This window comes from Schistocerca gregaria, chromosome X (assembly GCF_023897955.1).
Source record: "Schistocerca gregaria isolate iqSchGreg1 chromosome X, iqSchGreg1.2, whole genome shotgun sequence".
In the NCBI taxonomy this organism is placed as follows: domain Eukaryota; kingdom Metazoa; phylum Arthropoda; class Insecta; order Orthoptera; family Acrididae; genus Schistocerca; species Schistocerca gregaria.
Window position 1 is genome coordinate 646,896,136 of NC_064931.1, and position 22,268 is coordinate 646,918,403.

A 22,268-nucleotide genomic window follows, 5' to 3' on the forward strand; every position below is an offset into this window, starting at 1 on the left:
CTCCATTCGTCCCTCCATTCACGCCTGTCGCGACACCACTGGAGGCGGGCTGCACGATGTTGGGGCGTGAGCGGAAGACGGCCTAACGGTGTGCGGGACCGTAGCCCAGCTTCATGGAGACGGTTGCGAATGGTCCTCGCCGATACCCCAGGAGCAACAGTGTCCCTAATTTGCTGGGAAGTGGCGGTGCGGTCCCCTATGGCACTGCGTAGGATCCTACGGTCTTGGCGTGCATCCGTGCGTCGTTGCGGTCCGGTCCCAGGTCGACGGGCACGTGCACCTTCGGCCGACCACTGGCGACAACATCGATGTACTGTGGAGACCTCACGCCCCACGTGTTGAGCAATTCGGCGGTACGTCCACCCGGCCTCCCGCATGCCCACTATACGCCCTCGCTCAAAGTCCGTCAACTGCACATACGGTTCACGTCCAAGCTGTCGCGGCATGCTATCAGTGTTAAAGACTGCGATGGAGCTCCGTATGCCACGGCAAACTGGCTGACACTGACGGCGGCGGTGCTAGCGCCATTCGACGGCCAACACCGCGGTTCCTGGTGTGTCCGCTGTGCCGTGCGTGGGATCATTGCTTGTACAGCCCTCTCGCAGTGTCCGGAGCAAGTATGGTGGGTCTGACAAACCGGTGTCAATGTGTTCTTTTTTCCATTTCCAGGAGTGTAGATACCATTGATGACCGTGCAGCTTCTCTAGAATAAATGATAATTAATTGAAACCCTGAGCTACCGACAGGTGTTGTTGATATACCTCGATGGGGTTCGAGTCCCGGTCCTGGCACACATTTTCAGCTGTCCCCATCGACACCATCAACAACACCTGTCGGCACCTGAGGGTTTCAAGTAATTATCATTTATTCTAGAGAAGCTGTACAGTCATCAATGGTATCTGTTCTTTCGAGAACAATTACTATCTTCATACTTATGTTATACTTTGTTCTTCTCAAATATATTTATACAAGTATTATACTCCGTACTGACGCATAGGTTAATTTTTCCAGGCGTTTGAAATCCATCCTCGTCCACATCAAATGACTGGATTTCTGTGGATTTCGTCCCAATTTTTGTAACAACATTTATGGCAACCATAATCAAGCCACTTTCTTTAAACTGTGCGAAGTCTAGAAAAGTACGCGTAAAAATAAGTATTGTTGATACAGGCTCAAAAAGGCTTCAATTAGATCGACATGTAATTTCTGCATGTCATACTGCAAAGATGAAACTAAGGACAGATACAATACCAACAATTAGCTGATACCCTCCACATAAAAGGTTAACAGACACATAAAATACAAATGTCTGATAATTCTGACAACACTAATTAAATCCAATGCCGACTTTTTTCCTATTAAAGGTATTCTTGAAAGCACTTGCCCGTGTTGTCAATTTTTGATATAAACTAGTAGATTTAGCTTCGCCATCGTCCTGTTTTAACCAGATGCAGTACCTGCTGGATAAATTCTCCGATCTTACTGTTAACATCTATTTGGTCCATTCTATTGAGAAGCCTTAAGTTACTACCCCCACCCCAAAATGATTTTGTTGTTGTTTTTGATTTAGGTCGTAGACACTTCTGAAAGCACAGATGCTGCTTCTATTAAAGACACGAAAGTTGCATTCAAGAAAACAGACTTGAAGTAAGACCTGATCTCCATCATATAATATTTTGCCAATTAGGCTGCAGCAATAACCGAGTTGGAAGCTACAGATCTACCACTGACTGAATCTTTGACAATTATTGAAGAAGTTGAAAAATCTTTGAACCACCCTATGGAGAAGTGGGTGTTGGAGCAAAAGATAAGCTAAACATAGTTGTTGGATCAAATCCTGATTCTGAATTTGTGACGTTTTAGCAAAGGTTACAACGCCAGACAGAAGTTTGTCAAAGATTCTGATGATCAAATCCTGACCAACGATAGCGAAATCACTGAAAGACGGAAGGTGTACTTCAACCAGTTTCTCGACCGTGATGGTTCGATTTTCAGTCTCTAACCAGAGTTAACCCAGATTATCCCCGCCTCCCCTCCTTCCACCACACTCAAATCAAATGGCTGCAGAAGACTAAGAGGCCAGGTGAAGACAGCATACAGGCCGAGATGATCCAGGCAGAATCGAAAAACTTGCAGAAAGACTACAAAGGCTGATACAAACAATTGGCCTCTTGGACCTTGTGACGAACACGCTGTTTCCCACCATCTTGGATAACGGTACTTCCATCATCAACTGACATCATGGTAGCCATCGTGGATTACGTCACAGATGGATTACATCATAGTAGGGATGACAACACCCTCTGGTTGTGGTACTGTGTACTAGGTCAGTTGGAGTCAGGACCCCGTGGCGACCGCACTGGATGGTGGTAGTGCCTCTAATTGTTTAAGTGAAATAGTGCATAAAAATAATAAAGAATTATGTCGAGCACAGGTTGAGTCCTCTCCTGCCAATCCCTAGGAAGAGGTGGCTGTCGGGTGACTTAGGTTAGTGGAGGTAGTCTAAGTGCCCTTTCTTTCCAGCCATTTTCTTATGTTAGTAGAGATAGCTCAAGTGACCTTTCTTTTCTACCAAAATTCGAACTTCGCGCCAATCCCTAGGAAGAGGTGGCGGTCGGATGACTTGGGTGAATGGAGGTAGCCTAACTGCCCTTTCTTTCCCACCATTTTCTTTGGTTAGCAGAGGCTGCATTATCCTGATGGAATTTGAACTTCCTACCATTTTGTGGAGGAGTGGGTTAGGTTAGTGGACGTAGCCCAATTGTGACCTATCCTCCCTCCAAAATCAGCCATCTTGAATGACGTTATCTGATGATGTAGCGCAGTCATCAGATGACGTCACGGCCGCCATCTTGGATGACGTCATCGCCGCTACATTCTTTAACGGTACTTTGCAGTAGAAACCGCCTTGTCCTGATACTACCCATTTGGTAAAACACAGTGTCCTGTTGCGTGAAAAAGTCCATAACTGCCTGCTGTACATCCTAGTCTGACAGGAATCGCTGACCCCGATTGCCCTTTCTTCCGTGCCATTTTCTTAGGTTTTCTTTCTCGCCATTTTGTTTGGTTAGTGGAGGCTGCATAATAGTGCGGGAATTTGAACTTCCCTCCATTGTTTGGGGGAGGGGTTAGGTTAGTGGAGCTAGCCCTATTTACCTATCTTCCCACCGAAATTTAAACTCCCACCAAAATCCACCATCTTGGATGAAATCTTCAGATAATGTCACGGTCGCCATCTTGGATGACGTCACCGCCGCTATCTTGGATAACGGTACTTTGGGGTAGAAATGTCCTTGCCCCAATACTATGGGTATCTTCATCCTGGTCCATCTGTATAATGATTGCCTCAATGCTAAAATAGATTTCGCGTGATTGAGATACCGATTCTGGATTGTATGGCCTTCAAATGGAAACTTTTGGATCGCCCTGTGTAATTCAGTACAAATGTATCAGTTGTCCATGTCATGTCCATGTCCAGCTTCTGGGCGGTACAGAATCCAACCTCTTTCCTTTGTCTCTCTCTCTCTTCTCTCTTTTTATCCTCTTCCTCCAGAGGTTGTGCTTGTGAATGGTGTTGTCAATCTTGGACATTTCCCTCTCTATTGTGTTTGGTGGGCTGTTCTTTTCGTGCTTACCTTTTCTTTGTGGGAGTTTATTTAGTCTATTCTGCTACTGCAGAAGTAGCGATTTTGCGCCTTTGTATTTATCTCTGTCTTGGTCATACTGCCAAGGGCATTAATCAGCTCGTTCTGCAAATTCCGCGCCATGGGATAGAAGGTTTCTGCTAAGCTGCGGAAAAGCGTTGTTAACATTTCAATGCCCGCAACTTTCTGTAGGTCTGCGTGGGGAATCACGTGGCGACGCGGAGAGCCCATCTTAGCGCTACTATCTACCCTCGATCTGGCTGCGTAACCCTGTACAGGCATGCGTATTCCATTATCGATCTAATGAGGATTCGGTAGACCACTACACCTGTTCTGGGATCAAGGGAACTGCTCCGATTCAAGACAGGGTAGAGAACCTGCATCCTGGCGTGTGCTTTTCTGCGAAGTTCCTCTATGTGACATTTCCATGTTATGTGCCAGTCTAGTGTGACAGCGAGGCACTTCACAGAGTTTCTTCTTGGCTGGTTTTGGCCCTGCAGTCGCAGCAGTTGGTAGGGTTGTCTTGGTGGGCTGCGTTGCCGTAGCGACTGGTGAGCAAAATGGCTTGCGTCTTGTCAAGAGTTGATGGTTATACATCATTGCTTAGCCCAGTTTTCCATCCTATTTAGGGTGATTTACAGACATCTGGTAACCACGTTCCTGTTTTTCGACAGGAGAAGAATACTGTGTCATCTGCATATTGCGCAGTGTGTACATACTACGTTGTGGGAATGTCAGCATTTTACACATTGTAGAGGACGGGGCCCGAGGACCGAACCTGGGGGCACCCCTGCACAGTCCTGGTCTACAGGGATCCATCGATCTTGACTGAGAAATTCCTACCGGGGATATAGTTTTTTTACGATTTTGTCGATCTTTTCGGGGAACCCTAGGGAGTACATCTTGTGTAGTAGCTTGATGTGCCAGTCTTAAGCGGAAGGCTTTTGCTACGTTTAATAAGACAAGCCGGCAGTAGCCCGTTCGATTGAAGCCATCTGTGGCTGCTTCAACCAGTCCCCATAATTTGCTAGGGAGCGGAGTATATTTGCTGTAAGCCGAATTGGATTTTCGGTAGTATCTGCTCTCTTCTGATATGGTCCTGTATAGGGGTGAATAGGAGGCGCTCGTAAAGTTTACTGAGGGTAGGCAGTAGACTAATTGGTCTGTAGTGTTGTGGGAACACCAGGTCTTTTCCTGGTTTCGCGATCGCAATAACTTCTGTGTGTTTCCACTGTGTCGGGAATTTTTGCGATCGCGTCAGTTCATTAAATATGTTGGTCAAGTGGGTGATTGCCAGAAGCGGGAGGGGTTTTAGTAGTTTCTTGGTAACCTAGTCGTGTCCTGGCGCCTTCCTGTTCGGCAGAAACTTGATGCAGCGCGCCACGTCCTCAGAACTGAAGAGTGGTGTATAGTCATCTTCGTCATCCGCTTCGAGAAACGCGGCCGACAGTTGCGACGTGTTCTCTGTCCTGTGCTTCAGGTGGTTTGAATTGCTCTCGAACAAGTCCGCTACTGCGTTGGCTTTGTCAATAGCGCTGAACTGCAGTCCATGTTCGCCATGCAGCAGTGGCATTTTCGCGTATCTTTTCGTGAACTACTTGGCGGCTTGCCGTAAACTGTTGTCTACTAGATTCAGAGCTGAAAGCCCTGCAGACCATTGCTGCTTGCGGTACTCATTGATATCTGCTTTAAGCTCTCTCTAGCCTGTTGAGCAGCCTCAGTTTCTGGTGAGCTTCCACTCTTTGGCAATCCTGTTTTTGTGCCGTATTTGCGCATGCAAGTGCGGAGGGAGTTACCTGGAGCGGTGATTGGGGGGGGGGGGGGGGGGGGGGGGTGCGGAGGGGAGACAGTGTGGCTCCCTCAGCAGCTCATAGCATCACCTTTGTGAAGTTGTTTTGTGGTTTCAGCTGTTGGAGGCAGGGTCTGGGCAAGTTCAGCAGCTACTACGTTGCTGAACTGCTAACTATTAATGCTCCTGTATGGCGCTTGGCGCTGTGAGATAGAGCGCAATTCTCCCATGTTGGAATACACAGGGTCCGAAGACACTCTGTTTAACAAAGCCTACCAGATTCTTTGTTATGTCGATGTCGAGGACGTCCGGTCTTCCTCCATTCTTTGTGAAGTGTGTCGGTTCCTCTGTGCTCCATACCTGTTACTGGTGTGCGCACCAGCTGTTCCAGTTATTGACCAGCTTGATTTCGATGTCTCGAGTTCCGGTCCACATGTTTTGCGTTCAGGTCCCCAGCAATTAGTAGTTTCCCTCTAATCTGGCTTAATGCAGCTACGTCATCATCTTCTAGCCTTTGGAAACCTGGGGAGGGGTGACCGGGTGGGGGGGGGGTTATTGATACACTTCAACGACTGTTAGGGGGGCAGTTACTGTAGCTATTTCTGTTGCTGCAGTTTCTGTTTCTGCTGTATTAGGGAGCAGATGGGGGGGGGGGGGTATATTTGGTGGTGCTTGATTCCCATTTTGAGATATTCTGTGACCCCGTCTCCGTGGGTGGGTCGATCATTTCTGCAGCAATTGTAGTTTGGTACAGAAACTCTTATTCCTGGCTTTAGGAATGTTTCAACTACTAGGCGGAAGTCAATGTCTTCGTCCTGCATCAATTCTCTGAACTTCATGGGTTGGTGAGTAAGGTTATCTTCATTAAATGCACATATTTTGAGACTCTGAATGTTAGGTCTTGTATACATTGTGGGGATGGAGTTTTCTGAAGATGTTGCTATAGGCGACTGCTGTGCTGCCGATCTGAGGTCGACGGGGAGCTGAGTCATTGTCATGAGAATGTTTACTAGCTGGGTCATCTGGGCCTGTAGCAGTCGGATGGATGACGTGAGTTGTATTGTAACAGACTCTGCTGCTTCTCGTGACTGGTCTGTGGTGGACAGGGAGGGTGGACTTCTCTAGGGCTTTGTACGGTTAGGGAGACCTGGTTACAGTCAGGCAGTGGTGGGGGTGAATTTTTTGGTGGGTCACCGACAAGTGTTCGTGATCATGAGGTTGAGGCGAAGATCTTCTTCCTGACGGTGTTGTTGCCTTGCCTTGTCAGAGGTGATGGTGGTTGTGGTGGTGGTAGTGGTGGTGGTGGTTCTTCTTCTTCTTCTTCTTCTTCTATTGTGCAGTCGTGTTTTGCTTGTCAGCAGCAGTAAAATGTGTTCTATTGTCAGTCCACTACGTAATACAGACGTGCCTTGGAAATGTTTTATTGATGTGTTGTTGCGGTATTTTAACAATAGTTTTATGAAGTAACGTCCCGCTCACAATTGCTTAAATTTTTTACTTACAAAATAGTAATTGGGACACAGCCTATAAATACCACACTGAACTCACCTCAGAGGCGACTGTGGTGAGAAGATACGGTGCACGGGGTGAGTGGCAGTGCTGAGGGAAGTAGCTTGTGCAGTGCTGGCAACATACTTTTCAATCCACGTTGCCCAATTAAAGTAGTTCTTATATCTCACCCTAGATAGCAAATATTGGCGGAAGTGAGAGAAGACATGAAGTTTATTGACTTGTACTGAGCTGAGGTAAGGTGCTTTAACTCACTACGAAGTGTACAGACAGCAACAAATATTCGCAAAATTAGTCATGTTCTGCATTTTTGGCATAATTCATATAAAAACATAAATAAAATGCTATCACCCATGTTATTGTAATATGTGCACTGAAGTCAGAAAAATTGATGTGATATGAATTATAAATATCTAAGTCTTCAAAATATGAATGCACTTTCGAGATGGCTGAAGTATTCATTTGCATGGAAATCTCAGCTTTAATGGTTACCCTTTGAGGAGAAATGAAGTGATTAATAATGAATTGCTCACACTGCTTAGACATGCACCCTGTAGCAACTACTTACGTGCCATACATGTTTTGTGTGGCTCATTGCCTACAGTAGAAGCAAATCACAATGGTGTTAGATTCATTGTTGAGTTCTTAATCTACATCTACATCCACATCCATACTCCGCAAGCCACCTGACGGTGTGTGGCGCAGGGTACCCTGAGTACCTCTATCAGTTCTCCCTTCTATTCCAGTCTCATATTGTTCGTGGAAAGAAGGATTTTGGTATGCATCTGTGTGGGCTCTAATGTCTCTGATTTTATCCTCATGGTCTCTTCGTGAGATATACGTAGGAGGGAGCAATATACTGCTTGACTCCTCGGTGAAGGTATGTTCTCAAAACTTCAACAAAAGCCCGTACCGAGCTACTGAGTGTCTCTCCTGCAGAGTCTTCCACTGAAGTTTATCTATCATCCCCATAATGCTTTCGCAGTTACTAAATGATCCTGTAACGAAGCTGCTCTCCATTGGATCTTCTTTATCTCTTCTATCAACCCTATCTGGTACAGATCCCACACTGCTGAGCAGTATTCAAGCAGTGGGCAAACAACTGTACTGTAACCTACTTCCTTTGTTTTTGGATTGCATTTCCTTAGGATTCTTCCAATGAACCTCAGTCTGGCATCTGCTGTACTGACGATCAACTTTATATGATCATTCCATTTTAAATCACTCCTAATGCGTACTCCCAGATAATTTATGGAATTAACTGCTTCCAGTCGCTGACTTGCTATTTTGTTGCTAAATGATAAGGGATCTATCTTTCTTTGTATTCACAGCACATTACACTTGTCTACATTGAGATTCAATTGCCATTCCCTGCACCATGTGTCAATTCGCTGCCTCAGTGAACTTCCGATATCATCCACCAGGTGATTTAGGTATATTGTAAATAGCAACAGTCCTATGACACTCCCCTGCGGCACACCTGAAATCACTCTTACTTCAGAAGACTTTTCTCCATTGAGAATGACACGCTGCATTCTGTTATCTAGGAACTCCTCAATCCAACCACACAATTGGTCTGATAGTCCATATGCTCTTACTTTGTTCATTAAACGACTGTGGGGAACTGTATTGAACGCCTTGCGGAAGTCAAGAAACACGGACTCTACCTGTGAACCCGTGTCTATGGCTACTCTGAGTCTCGTGGACGAATAGTGCGAGCTGGGTTTCACACAACCATTTTTTTCTAAACCCATGCTGATTCCTACAGAGTAGATTACTAGTACTCAGGATGTTTCTTTTTATGAACATCACAACAGTTTGCACAGAGTTGATATTGAATTTGGCGATAATGCTAAGAATATTCAGTATATCTAAGTTAATGATATTTCAAATGTGAAAAATTAAAATCGGAGAACATGAAATCCTTCTTGCATGGATCTGATGTATTGTATGCGTGACCTTATTGATTGTAAAAAGATTTTTTTTTTTTAATTTTAAAGGGCGCAGTGAAAGCCATTTGGAATGCAACAGTCAACTGGAAAATAACCATAATGAACCCATTTGACTGGTTCCGAAAGCTGTGGTCATTGGCTCATGTGAATTTGACGTATGTATTATTATGCTTCAATGACACTAAAATTTTTTAAGTTTTTTGCTGATTATCTTTGTATCAAAGCTATATTTTAAAGATGTTCAATTTCAGATACCGCCGATATGCCATTGTGTTTATATTGATTTTCTTATTTCTTCGGTATTTTGGGCCAAGCATGACTCAGTGGATATCTGGTTCAGCGCCTAGTAATGAAGGTGAGTCAACAAGTAAAATCAAGTGAATACGAAGTGCCTCTTGTGATTATATAGTAAGAAAACTGGCAACTGATTGGAAAACTTGTTTCTTAAGTTCTACATGTTCTCCCTCACAGCCTATGTGCACACCGCTCATTCATTTATTTTACATATGTTTGCTTCTTAAGTCTTCCTTTTTAAATCACTGCATGCCACCAGGCGTAATTCATTGTGGATTGGTAATTCCACTTGTGAGCAGTTGTATTAGAGGTAATTGTTGTGTTGGAGAGAGAGAGAGAGAGAGAGAGAGAGAGAGAGAGAGAGAGAGAGAGAGAGAGCACCCTTCCCCACAGGAAATAAAATTCTTCATTTTGACGTGTCACACATGTTGTCATACCTCGCATTGACCACCAACATGATAGTTGTGGGTAGGACAGGCATATAACAGTGGGTCTTGAACAGTGGTATACTTCATCTACAAGGTTGTGCTGGCACTGGACTGTTCATGTCAAGAGTCTGCTGTGTGTTCCCCAATCTAGGGAAGATTGTCATACTGAAAATCAGTTACCATTAGCAACATGTAATGACAGTGGTTGCTGCCAACTGTTGTAGTTTCTATAAGGGTAATAAAAAAAAGAAAGAAGCTTAAGGCAGATAAATGAAAAGAACTGAGGGGATCATAATGCCATTGCATAAGGAAGAAGGTGTGGTCCCTATAAGAGCAATGTGGTCCTAAATTCACTGTTAGAAAGCCATGGGCACCCACTCACATGATGACAGAATGTGAGTACGTGCACACATTGTCCACTGCATTCAGTCTTGCAGGAAACAGAGAAATATAGGCTTCAAAAAGGGGAGAACAGGGTTGTATAGTGGGTTTCCTGATTGTGGATGATGATGCACTGTGTGGAATGCCACATGGCATTACCAATACCATCAACAGCAGGTGGTTGCTCTCATTATTGAATACCAGTGAGTTATAATGGCAGCCACTGTTCCAGATGTAAGATTGAGTTTCAGAATAGCAATTGACATTCAGTGCGCTCCATACACTTGTGCCATTCTTCAATGAGTATCCTTTCTTGCATCTCTCAACTGTAAGGAAACACCCTACATCCCTGTGCTCTACTTTTGAAGCCACCACTTCTGCTTTCAGCACTACAGAGTGCAGTGGACAGTCAGCATGTGGGTGTTTTCTCTCTGTCATCTCGTGGGTGTGAGACTGTGTCCTAGCAGTGAGGTTGCATTCTCAGCGCTCTTATAGAGACCACACCATCTTCTATAGGAAATGACATGAAGCTCCCTTCCACTAGTTTCATTTTACTGCCTTTCTCGCCAGTTTACTACTACTACTACTACTACTACTACTACTACTACTACTGTCGCCCTAACCGCCGTCTGCTTCACGTCTGCTGTGCAGCGAGCTACCTTAATTTAAGTATTAACTATATTTTTCTTACTTGTCACTTCTTCTTCGGTGTGTTTTTGCTTTTAGGAAGCTTTAATTGTCGAGTGCTAGTAATAGTGTTACATAGATTTCGTGTTTGTTTTGAATACAGTCAGAAAGAGTCCCTTTAGTCAGTCATAGTGCTAGTAGTGCTAGTGTTTGTTTTGAATACAGTCCAGAGACACGTAGTGCTATTTTCATTGTTTCCTACAAGAAGTGGTTAGTAATCACAGTTTAGTCAATAATCAGTCGCCTTTAGTGAATTAGCAGTCTAGTTAAAAGTTGATTAAGTCTCTTCAGTAAATTGATTCCTTAGGATGGATAGGATGTGTGACTGCTATGTACAGACGCAGGAGGAGCTGGCCACTCTTCGCGAACAGCTGAGCGTGTTGATGGCCGCGGTCAGCCGTCTTCAGGCTGCTGCCTCGGAGTGTAGCGGCAGTGGGGAGTCTGGTGTGTCGCAAGGTACACCGCAGGTGTTACATGCTTCACCCACTGTCCCTGCTGTCGAGACATCTTCGCGGGTACCGGGCGCGGTTGGGCCACCCTCTCCCCAAGGGGAGTGGCGGGTTCAGCGGCGTTCGCGGCGCACAAGGGGAGGGTCAATGTGGAGGCTGGCCGTGTGGCGTCGCCCGCTCTGCGTGTGAGTGGACATGTGGCTGCTCCTTCAGCAAGGTCCGAGCAGGCACACGGGGGGAGGGGTTTATTAGTTATTGGGAGCTCCAACGTTAGGCAGGTGATGGAGCCCCTTAGGGAAATAGTGGAAAGGTCGGGGGTCGGGGAAGAAGGCCACTGTTCACTCAGTCTGCTTGCCGGGGGGTCTCATCCGAGATGTGGAGGAGGCCCTACCGGCGGCGATAGAGAGCACTGGGTGCACCCGACTGCAAATTGTCGCTCATGTTGGCACCAATGACTCCTGCCGTCTGGGTTCAGAGGTCATCCTCAGTTCGTACAGGCGGTTGGCGGAGTTGGTGAAGGCGGAAAGCCTCGCTCGCAGGGTGGAATCAGAGCTAACTATTTGTAGTATCGTTCCCAGAACCGATTGCGGTCCTCTGGTTTGGAGCCGAGTGGAAGGCTTAAACCAGAGGCTCAGACGATTCTGCGGAGAGCTGGGGTGCAAATTTCTCGACCTCCGCTATCGGGTGGAGAAATGTAGGGTCCCCCTAAATAGGTCAGGCGTGCACTACACGCCGGAAGCGGCTACGAGGGTAGCGGAGTACGTGTGGAGTGCACATGGGGTTTTTTTAGGTTAGAGAATTCCCTCCCTAGGCCCGACAAGACGCCTCCTGAGAAGCGGCAAGGCAGGAGTAGGCAAAATGCAACAGGGAATAACAATATTAATGTGCTAATAGTAAACTGCAGGAGTGTCTATAGAAAGGTCCCAGAACTGCTCTAATTAATAAACAGTCACAACACCCATATAGTATTAGGGACAGAAAGTTGGCTGAAACCACATGTAAACAGTAATGAAATCCTAAACTCAGATTGGAATGTATACCGCAGAGACAGGCTGGACAGTGAAGGGGGAGGCGTGTTTATAGTGATAAGAAGTGCAATAGTATCAAAGGAAATTAACGGAGATTCGAATTGTGAAATGATTTGGGTGAAGGTCACAGTTAAAGCAGGCTCAGACATGGTAATTGGATGTCTCTATAGGCCCCCGGGCTCAGCAGCTGTTGTGGCTCAGCACCTGAAGAATAATTTGGAAAATATTTCGAGTAGATTTCCCCACCATGTTATAGTTCTGGGTGGAGATTTTAATTTGCTGGATATAGACTGGGAGACTCAAACGTTCATAACGGGTGGCAGGGACAAAGAATCCAGTGAAATATTTTTAAGTGCTTTATCTGAAAACTACCTTGAGCAGTTAAACAGAGAACCGACTCGTGGCGATAACATATTAGACCTTCTGGTGACAAACAGACCCGAACTATTTGAATCAGTTAACGCAGAACAGGGAACCAGCGATCATAAAACGGTTACTGCATCGATGATTTCAGCCGTAAATAGAAATATTAAAAAAGGTAGGAAGATTTTTCTGTTTAGCAAAAGTGACAAAAAGCAGATTACAGAGTACCTGACGGCTCAACACAAAAGTTTTGTCTCAAGTACAGATAGTGTTGAGGATCAGTGGACAAAGTTCAAAACCATCGTACAATATGCGTTAGATGAGTATGTGCCAAGCAAGATCGTAAGAGATGGGAAAGAGCCACCGTGGTACAACAACCGAGTTAGAAAACTGCTGCGGAAGCAAAGGGAACTTCACAGCAAACATAAACATAGCCAAAGCCTTGCAGACAAACAAAAATTACGCGAAGTGAAATGTAGTGTGAGGAGGGCTATGCGAGAGGCTTTCAATGAATTCGAAAGTAAAGTTCTATGTACTGACTTGGCAGAAAACCCAAAGAAATTTTGGTCCTATGTCAAAGCGGTAGGTGGATCAAAACAAAATGTCCAGACACTCTGTGACCAAAATGGGACTGAAACAGAGGATGACAGACTAAAGGGCGAAATACTAAATGTCTTCTTCCAAAGCTGTTTCACAGAGGAAGACTGCACTGTGCTTCCTTCTCTAGATTGTCGCACAGTTGACAAAATGGTAGATATCGAAATAGACGACAGAGGGATAGAGAAACAATTAAAATCGCTCAAAAGAGGAAAGGCCGCTGGTCCTGATGGGATACTAGTTCGATTTTACACAGAGTAAGCGAAGGAACTTGTCCCCATTCTTTCAGCGGTGTACCGTAGGTCTCTAGAAGAGCGAAGTGTTCCAAAGGATTGGAAAAGGGCACAGGTCATCCCCGTTTTCAAGAAGGGACGTCGAACAGATGTGCAGAACTATAGACCTATATCTCTAACGTCGATCAGTTGTAGAATTTTGGAACACGTATTATGTTCGAGTATAATGTCTTTTCTGGAGACTAGAAATCTACTCTGTAGGAATCAGCATGGGTTTCGAAAAAGATGGTCGTGTGAAACCCAGCTCGCGCTATTCGTCCACGAGACTCAGAGGGTCTTAGACACGGGTTCGCAGGTAGATGCCATGTTTCTTGACTTCCGCAAGGCATTTGACACAGTTCCCCACAGTCGTTTAATGAACAAAGTAAGAGCATACGGACTATCAGATCAATTGTGTGATTGGATTGAGGAGTTCCTAGATAACAGAACGCAGCATGTCATTCTCAATGGAGAGAAGTCTTCCGAAGTAAGAGTGATTTCAGGTGTGCCGCAGGGGAGTGTCATAGGACCGTTGCTATTCACAATATACATAAATGACCTGGTGGATGACATCGGAAGTTCACTGAGGCTTTTTGCAGATGATGCTGTGGTGTATCGAGAGGTTGCAACAATGGAAAATTGTACTGAAATGCAGAAGGATCTGCAGCGAATTGACGCATGGTGCACGGAATGGCAATTGAATCTCAATGTAGACAAGTGTAATGTGATGCGAATACATAGAAAGATAGGTCCCTTATCATTTAGCTACAAAATAGCAGGTCAGCAACTGGAAGCAGTTAATTCCATAAATTATCTGGGAGTACGCATTAGGAGTGATTTAAAATGGAATGATCATATAAAGTTGATCGTCGGTAAAGCAGATGCCAGATTGAGATTCATTGGAAGAATCCTAAGGAAATGCAATCCGACAACAAAGGAAGTAGGTTACAGTACGCTTGTTCACCCACTGCTTGAATACTGCTCAGCAGTGTGGGATCCGCACCAGATAGGGTTGATAGAAGAGATAGAGAAGATCCAACGGAGAGCAGCACGCTTCGTTACAGGATCATTTAGTAATTGCGAAAGCGTTACGGAGATGATATATAAACTCCAGTGCAAGACTCTGCAGGAGAGACGCTCAGTAGCTCGGTACGGGCTTTTGTTAAAGTTTCGAGAACATACCTTCACCGAAGAGTCAAGCAGTATATTGCTCCCTCCTACGTATATCTCGCGGAGAGACCATGAGGAAAAAAATCAGAGAGATTAGAGCCCACACAGAAGCATACCGACAATCCTTCTTTCCATGTACAATACGAGACTGGAATAGAAGGGAGAACCGATAGAGGTACTCAGGGTACCCTCCGCCACACACCGTCAGGTGGCTTGCGGAGTATGGATGTAGATGTAGATGTAGATGTAGATGTAGATGTAGATGTAGATGTAGATGTAGATGTACTACTGCTACTTCTACTACTTCTACTTGTACTGTTACCACCACCACCACCACCACCACCACCACCACCACTATTACGTAGTTGTGTGCAATTCTGTTGCTTCTTATAGTATACAGTGTCTTTTCTAATATGCTAGCACTTCTCATATCTGAGCTATGGTGATAATCTCTGTTTTCTGTATGGTTACATTTGTGAGGTTGTATCATGACTTAACTAGAGGAATTAGCAACTTTTATCCATGCAAGGTTACATTTACCTAGACATTCTATGTAGTATTTTCTCAGTTTCTCACTTTCTGCTCTATTGTTTTTTCCCATGTCTGTCATATTTTTTACTTTTCTTCTTTAAAATCCCACCTTCAAGATCAACATATTATATTTACACCACCACCATTTCCTATGGATCCTCCTGGTTCTATTGGACATTTTCATTTTAGAGCAAATGAATGACAATTAGAAATGAAAGAGCAGTATTTTAAACAGTAAAGTTCCCTTTGTTCTTTAAAATTATTTTGTTTAGAATTTGAAAAGGACACGTGTGATTGGCAACCTTCAAGAACTTATGAAAATAAAGTTTATCAAAATACAGGCTGTCCATAAAAGAGTGTCCCAGGTATAAATTTTATTATATCATCTGGTATTGGTTCAAGGACACAATTAAAACTTAACACAGACAGTTTTATATAAGTGCGTGTGTGAGTACTGCTTTGTTGTTTCACCACTTGCAGCATCACATACGCCATATATGCAAAACAGCAACTCCTGAGCACAATATCAAAGACAGTCTCAAAAATTAAATATTTTTATTGCAGCACACAATACAGAAAAATGCTGACCAGCTACTTGTTTATGGAGCCAAACAGAAGACTACACAGAATACAATAACACGGAAGCAACAGCTAGAGGTGATACCACGCCAACAGCAATATTCTAGCCCAGCTTAGCATATCAATCGGCAACACAAACAAGAGTGAAGTCCAAAGAGCGTATCATATCCAAATCTCTGGTGTGACCTGGTATGATGGCAATGAAGAATGGTGATTCCACAGATAGTCCCACAATGTACGTTAATTTTATTATAGCATCACCTCAGAAAGTAAAGTCTCCCATAAGACAATAATAATACAAATGAGCATCTTCAATCAGAGGCAGGTATAACCCAAAAATCTAAATAAACGGCTGCTGGAGGTTGCACTGGGGGTTAAGTACTCCACAGTGGAGAATGTCCACGGGTCCTTGATGACCTCGTGACTCGCAGACGCAAGCTAGTCAGTGGTAGCAGTGCTGCTATTGTTGCTGCTGCACGCACTGCCTATGGGCGATATGGTGGTTCCTTGCGTCATCTGTTAGCATTAAGCCTGTAAACATAATATTTGTAATCAGCACCAATCCAAACCCCTGATATACTGACTAGGCACATGAACAGTTTCTGAAGGAGGAGCACCTGCAGGCCAAGGGCCGGCAGCCCACAGGATGCAGGTGTCATGTCAGAATAGGCATGTTCAAATACACAGGGGCTCAGCCCTGCATACACAACACTCCTCCCACCCCGTAAAAAGTGAGACACTGACAGGAAGGAGGATGGCAGCATGAGGGTGGGTGTGGTGGGTGTATTCAATGCTTCTTCATAATGACAGGACAACCGGGCCTTGTGGAGAGGGCTTGCAACAGAACTTCCATGAGCACTGCACTGAAAGTGCTGGAAGAAACAGCTGGCTCCAGCTGTGGGTGGCCATCTTGGAGGCTGTGGCAGCCCAGCATAGGGCAAGGACCTGCAGAAGGCATGGTGTGTGCATGCCAGAGAGCTGCAGAAAAGACAGACTATGAGGCAAGGGGTGGAAACCAGAGAACACATGAAAAACAGCGAGAACCGTGGGGGCTCAAGTGCATGACAAGGTATGATGGAATGTGAGGAGTTGTGCACTGGCATGCAGGAGAGCGTGTTAAGGGCGTGATGGTTGTGGAGTCCAGCGACAGGGCCAGTTGCAGCAGCAGTGGAAATGGCAGCGGCAGGAACAACTGGGCTGGCAATTAGTGCCATGCCACTTTTGCCTGGGCTGGCATTGGCAGTGACAGAGCCAGAGTCAGCCTGACCAACAACATCAGGAGAGCTGGTTGCAACAAAGGATATCCTGGTGGTGCCGGCAGTGGCCGCTGTAGCAGGTGTGATGGCAGAGATGGCGAAGGAAGATGCAGATTGTGAAATGTGCAAAAGGAACATGAAAGAATGAAGATGGCAGCTGAAGGAGTAATGGGTCTGGATGCAGAGAGAGAAGGCTTGCCGAAAAGGAGTGGAAAACCAATGGTGCAAGGAGCAAGCAAAGGAGACTAACTGCAGGCATGTTCAGCTGTGGTGGGACCCAAAGATGTGCTAAGGTGCATGGGAATGAACTTGGGAACATGGAGGTGTGTGGGAGCGCAGAAGAGAGAGGGAAGCGAGAAACTGAAAACAAAGACAGAACAAAGGAGAAATGGAAGCCTGAAGAATGGGGAGCAGATACGGGAGGGATAGCAGTGTTGGGGCCAGCATGGACGGAGGCTGTGCTGATGTTAACTATAGAGCAAGCTGTGTCAGAACTGCAGGGCTCATTAAAACCAGCTGGAAGTGTTGGGGGTGGTGGAGGGAAAGGTGTCTCCGCAGGAGCCTGATGCAACAACTGAGTGGCAATAGAGCCGACCTCGAAGGAGCCAGTGCCAACAGGTGGCGGAACTTGGAACAAAGGCTCTTGGGATACCTGACAGGAGAGGAAGATGTCCCAGAAGAGTAAGTGAATGCTGAAGCTTGAGAGACAGTGGGGGCCATTTAATGAGCATAGAGCTTGTTCTGCAAGTGATCGTAGAAGAGGGAAGAAATGTCAACTCCATGATTAAGGGATAGAAGAAGATGATAGGTCAAAGTGCCAGACCAGGCAAGGAGAAGAGGTCATTTGCGACAGTTCACATTGATGGTGAGGGCCATGAAAAATCATTTGAGCTGACATAGGAAGGCCAAACATGGTTCCAAAGTTTCATTGAAAACCTGAAACATTGGAAGTTGTGGTGTCCATGTTGGTGAAGAGGCAACAGAGAAAATGAAAAAGTGACAGTGGGATACAGCAACGAATTGGCTGTTTGTTTTTGAATCAGTACCCTGGACTGGAGCTCATAAATTTGTTTTTGACTGTCCACCTGTTTAGCCATCAGCTGCTGCAGCACAGCTGCAAAGGTGATTTGTCCATGGTGACTGGGAAGAATGAAAAACACATGCTGCTTGCTGGACAAAGTCCAGAAGACAAAGTTCCATAGTTCATAGAAAAGTTGACAGTTCAGGCACCAATGTGCAAACGAATTTACAGTCCTGCTGTATCAGTGCATGGGCTCCATTCAGTTTAGGTCAGACCAGTCCATTTAAGGATTGTTGATGTCTACAGACCATTGCCTTTCTGATGCTGTGTTATGACTGGTTATATTGTCATGCTGATACGAACAGTCCTCATCTCCGAAATGTTACTCTACTGTACGTAGTACACAATACTGCCAAATGTGTTTATATCCTTCTGCATTTAGCATTTTCGTAAGTGCAATAAGGGGCCATGCCTTACCCATGAAAAACACGTTCATATTGTTTCACTACCTCTTCCATACTTCTCTGTTGGCACAGCATGTAACATCCCCAGGCATTTGCCAAACCCAAAACCCTTCCATTGGATTGCCACAGCATATAGAATGATTCATCACTCCAAATCACTTGTTTCCAGTCACTTTATGTTCAGTGACATTGCTCTTTACACTACATCAAATGTCACTTAGCATTGACTGCATAAATATTTGGCTTAGGAATAGCTGCTTGACCATTGTATCCGTTCTTTGTAACTCCCAGTGCACAGTTATTGTGCTAGCTGGATAGCTGGTACCTCCTCAGAACTCATGAGTGATTATTTCCACTGATTTTGTGTAATTTTTTTACAGTCAAAGTCTGTCTGTAAGTATGTGAGGTTTTGATGGTCTTGGTCCAGCTGTGGTTTATTCCTTCAAATTTCCACTTCACAGTCACATCATCAATAGTTGACATTGTCAGCTATAGAAAGGTTGAAATGCCCCTTATTGACCTTGTATGACTAGTTTACATTTGAAGTCATTAAGCTCTCCTGACTGACTCATTCTGCTGTTACTGCTTCTCTACTGACAACACAATACTCTAAAGCCACCTTTTACACTGGCTAGTCCACCTCTAGTGGTATCTCCTGGTGAGTTCCACATTGCACAAGGGCTTCTGCTTTGCTTTGAAGTACTGAAGAGAGAGAGAGAGAGAGAGAGAGAGAGAGAGAATGAGAATGAGAATGAGAATGAGAATGAATGGGGGGAGGAGGAGGTTGTGTGCATGTTTTTTTCCCCCATTCAGCAATATCCATAGTAACCATCAGTTGTAGCACACACAGCAGTTAGATGAGCTGGATGTTAGTCAGTCAGTTGCTTATTCACAATGAAATTTTCACTCTGCAGCAGTGTGTGCACTGATATGGAACTTCCTGGCAGATTAAAACTATGTGCCAGACCGAGATGCAAACTTAAGTTCAAGTCTCAGTCCGGCACACAGTTTTAATCTGCCAGGAAGTTTCAGTTGCTTATTCAGTTCCACATTTGTTCTGAGCCATAGCATTTACAGTGCTTCCCATAGCTGTTGTATGATGCATGCTGGATGATACTCTACTTGAACACAAGACACTTCTGATGATCCCACAAATGATCAGTTTGGTTAAGACCCTGGTAAGTAATTTAATCATGCACTTCTGACAGCTTTCATAAAATTCTAGCCATTTGAGAAGGCTAGCTTTTGCTGAAAGATACCATGCTTCTGTGCAAAGACACTCATCATATACAACTGATTGTCATTCCTGAGGTTGAATATATAATCAGATTAGTCATGAGTACTTTCCATGGAAGTTAATTGTCTAAAAGAATACAACAGAAGTATCATACAGACCATAATGCTGCCCACAATACTTTCCAAACATTGCTGGAAGCATTGAGTTTCTTCTGTGACTTGTCTCACCAGACGTAGAAAACATCAGACATCAGAGAAGGCCATCAGTTTCCAATCAGCAGCAGTTCAGTTTCAATGCTGCCAAGCCAAACGGAAGTTTTCTATGAATACACTATCTTCCATTTGCTTCCGAGCAACTGTTGTGGTTAACACTTGCCTCTTATGTTATTTGGCTTGGAGTTGTTGTAGAACTGTTTGTCTGTTAGGCTTCATAGGCAGACATTGTGCCCACTTTGGACATCATTGGCACATGGAACTTTGTTTCTATATCCATGTTATATGACCATAACTTTTCACAAGATAAATAAATCTTGCTTGCTGCCTTCCTCTAAAAATCGTTGCACATCTTCTGTTACCTGGCTGAACTCACATATATTTTAATATAAAAATGAAATGATGATTTTTTTATCAAAGATTTTTTTATGTAATTCTATCCCTACACCATATGCACAACAACTATGCTGTTTTCAAAGTCTACTGCACCAACCTAGACCTTCATTTCCCTGAGGGCTTTGTTCTTTTCTCAGTAGACATCTGGTAGAACCTAGTTTTGCATGCAACAATAAACTGTCCTGATTATCCTCTTATTCTACCATCATTACTACCAGGTACCACTTCACAACCCCTTTCTTATATTTGTAAATTCTTTTGTGGTCTTTGTATCTTCTCTTTTGGTTTCTGGTGTAATTTTTTCCTGCTGCACACTCTGCAATACTGAGAGAAAACCTTGTTAAGGTCCTTTTGGACATGCCAAGTCTTATGAAGCATGTTTCACAAGCACCTCCCAGTACCCATCTACTCAAAAATTGATGTACTTATACCACAAGTACACTAGTGCACAATAGACAAGCATACTGTTATGTGAAGAAGTATCTGTGAACTTGCAAGCATTATGTAAGCTGATGTGAATAGATAACGAGTTACGGTGTCTGCCAGAAATTTCCAAGTTATTCACATTATTAAACTTTCACATGATAACTATAACAACAAAACATATTTTTAGCAGCTACACATGTTATGTGATGAGATATACTCAAGAACACAAGGTAGTACTAGAGTTCTGGCATTTGTGGTAAACTTTTGTTGCAACTAAATAGTTTGAAAATATCAGTTCCGGGCAGGTTTCAAAATAGATGTAATTTTCCAGGCAAATATCAATTATCGTGCTTACTTCAGTCACCTAACACTGTCTTATGTAGTGGCTACTCATAATCAATATCTAAATCTAATTTATGTATGTTGTGCCACTGTTTTTGCTGTCATCACACAATGATGGAAGTTTTTAGAAATTGGCAATTGTCTAAAGCCTTTAACACATACTATTAATCCTAAGACAAATAGACTTCAAAATAAGTCTATAAGGGCAGCCAGTGGTGCTATAATAGAAGCCAAATCCCAGAAAGACTGTGAGAGGCTGCAAGAAAAATCCAACAAAGTTCCACACATTAAGAGTGAACCCGTAATCAGAAGATCAAAACAAACTGCAAAACAATTTAGAAAAGATATCGGAATGGTGCGAAAATTGGCAGTTGACTCTAAATAACAAAGTGTGTGGTCATCCACATGAGTGCTAAAAGGAATCTGTTAAACTTCAGCTACACAATAAATCAGTCAAATATAAAAGCCACAAATTCAAATAAATACCTATAAATTACAATTATGTACAACTTAAATTGGAAGGAACACATAGATAATGTTGTGGGGAAGGCTAACGAAAGACTGCTTTTTTATTGGCAGGACACTTAGAAAATGTAACCGATCTACTAAGGAGACTGCCTACACTTACCAGGTTGGACTGACAGAGTACATCGAAAAAGTTCAAAGAAAGGCAGCATGTTTTGTATTATCACAAAATATGGGAGAGATTGTCACTGAAATGACACAGGGTTTGGGCTGGACACCATTAAAAGAAAGGAGTTTTTCGTTGCGACATAATCTTCTCACGAAATTCCAATCACCAACTTTCTCCTCCGAATGTAAAAATATTTTGTTGACACCAACCTACATAGCGAGAAATGATCACCACAATATAATAAGGGAAAACAGAGCTCGTACAGAAAGATATAGGTGTTCGTTCTTTCCTTGAGCTACACGAGATTGGAATAATAGAGAATTGTGAAGGTGGTTTGATGAACCCTCTGCCAGGCACTTAAATGTGATTTGCAAAGTATACATATAGATGTAGCTGTAGATAGATGATGGAGCATCTTGTAGAGGAAGGGGAAAAAACAAAAAAAAAAAAAAAAAAAACTGCTCATAGTGGTACTGTACACCATTTAATCGAAGCAAGTCCCTGAGAGTACACAATTTCTTGTTAACTAAACAAAAATTGTACATTTGCTTCATTTCACAAAATGTGAAGGAACACCTAGTCGTACCTAAATGCTTTAAATGCACCA

General features: G+C 43.9%; 1 protein-coding gene across 1 annotated transcript in view; it reads left to right on the forward strand.

The window, feature by feature from the left end:
- LOC126299424 (uncharacterized protein KIAA2013 homolog) overlaps positions 1-22,268 on the forward strand; it is a 199,257-nt gene that overhangs the window by 84,226 nt on the left and 92,763 nt on the right. Inside the window, exons 2-3 of the mRNA XM_049991323.1 lie at positions 8,943-9,049; positions 9,146-9,249. Coding sequence (XP_049847280.1) covers positions 8,994-9,049; positions 9,146-9,249 — 160 coding nt within the window. The 5' untranslated portion in view covers positions 8,943-8,993. The remainder of the gene's footprint in view (positions 1-8,942; positions 9,050-9,145; positions 9,250-22,268) is intronic.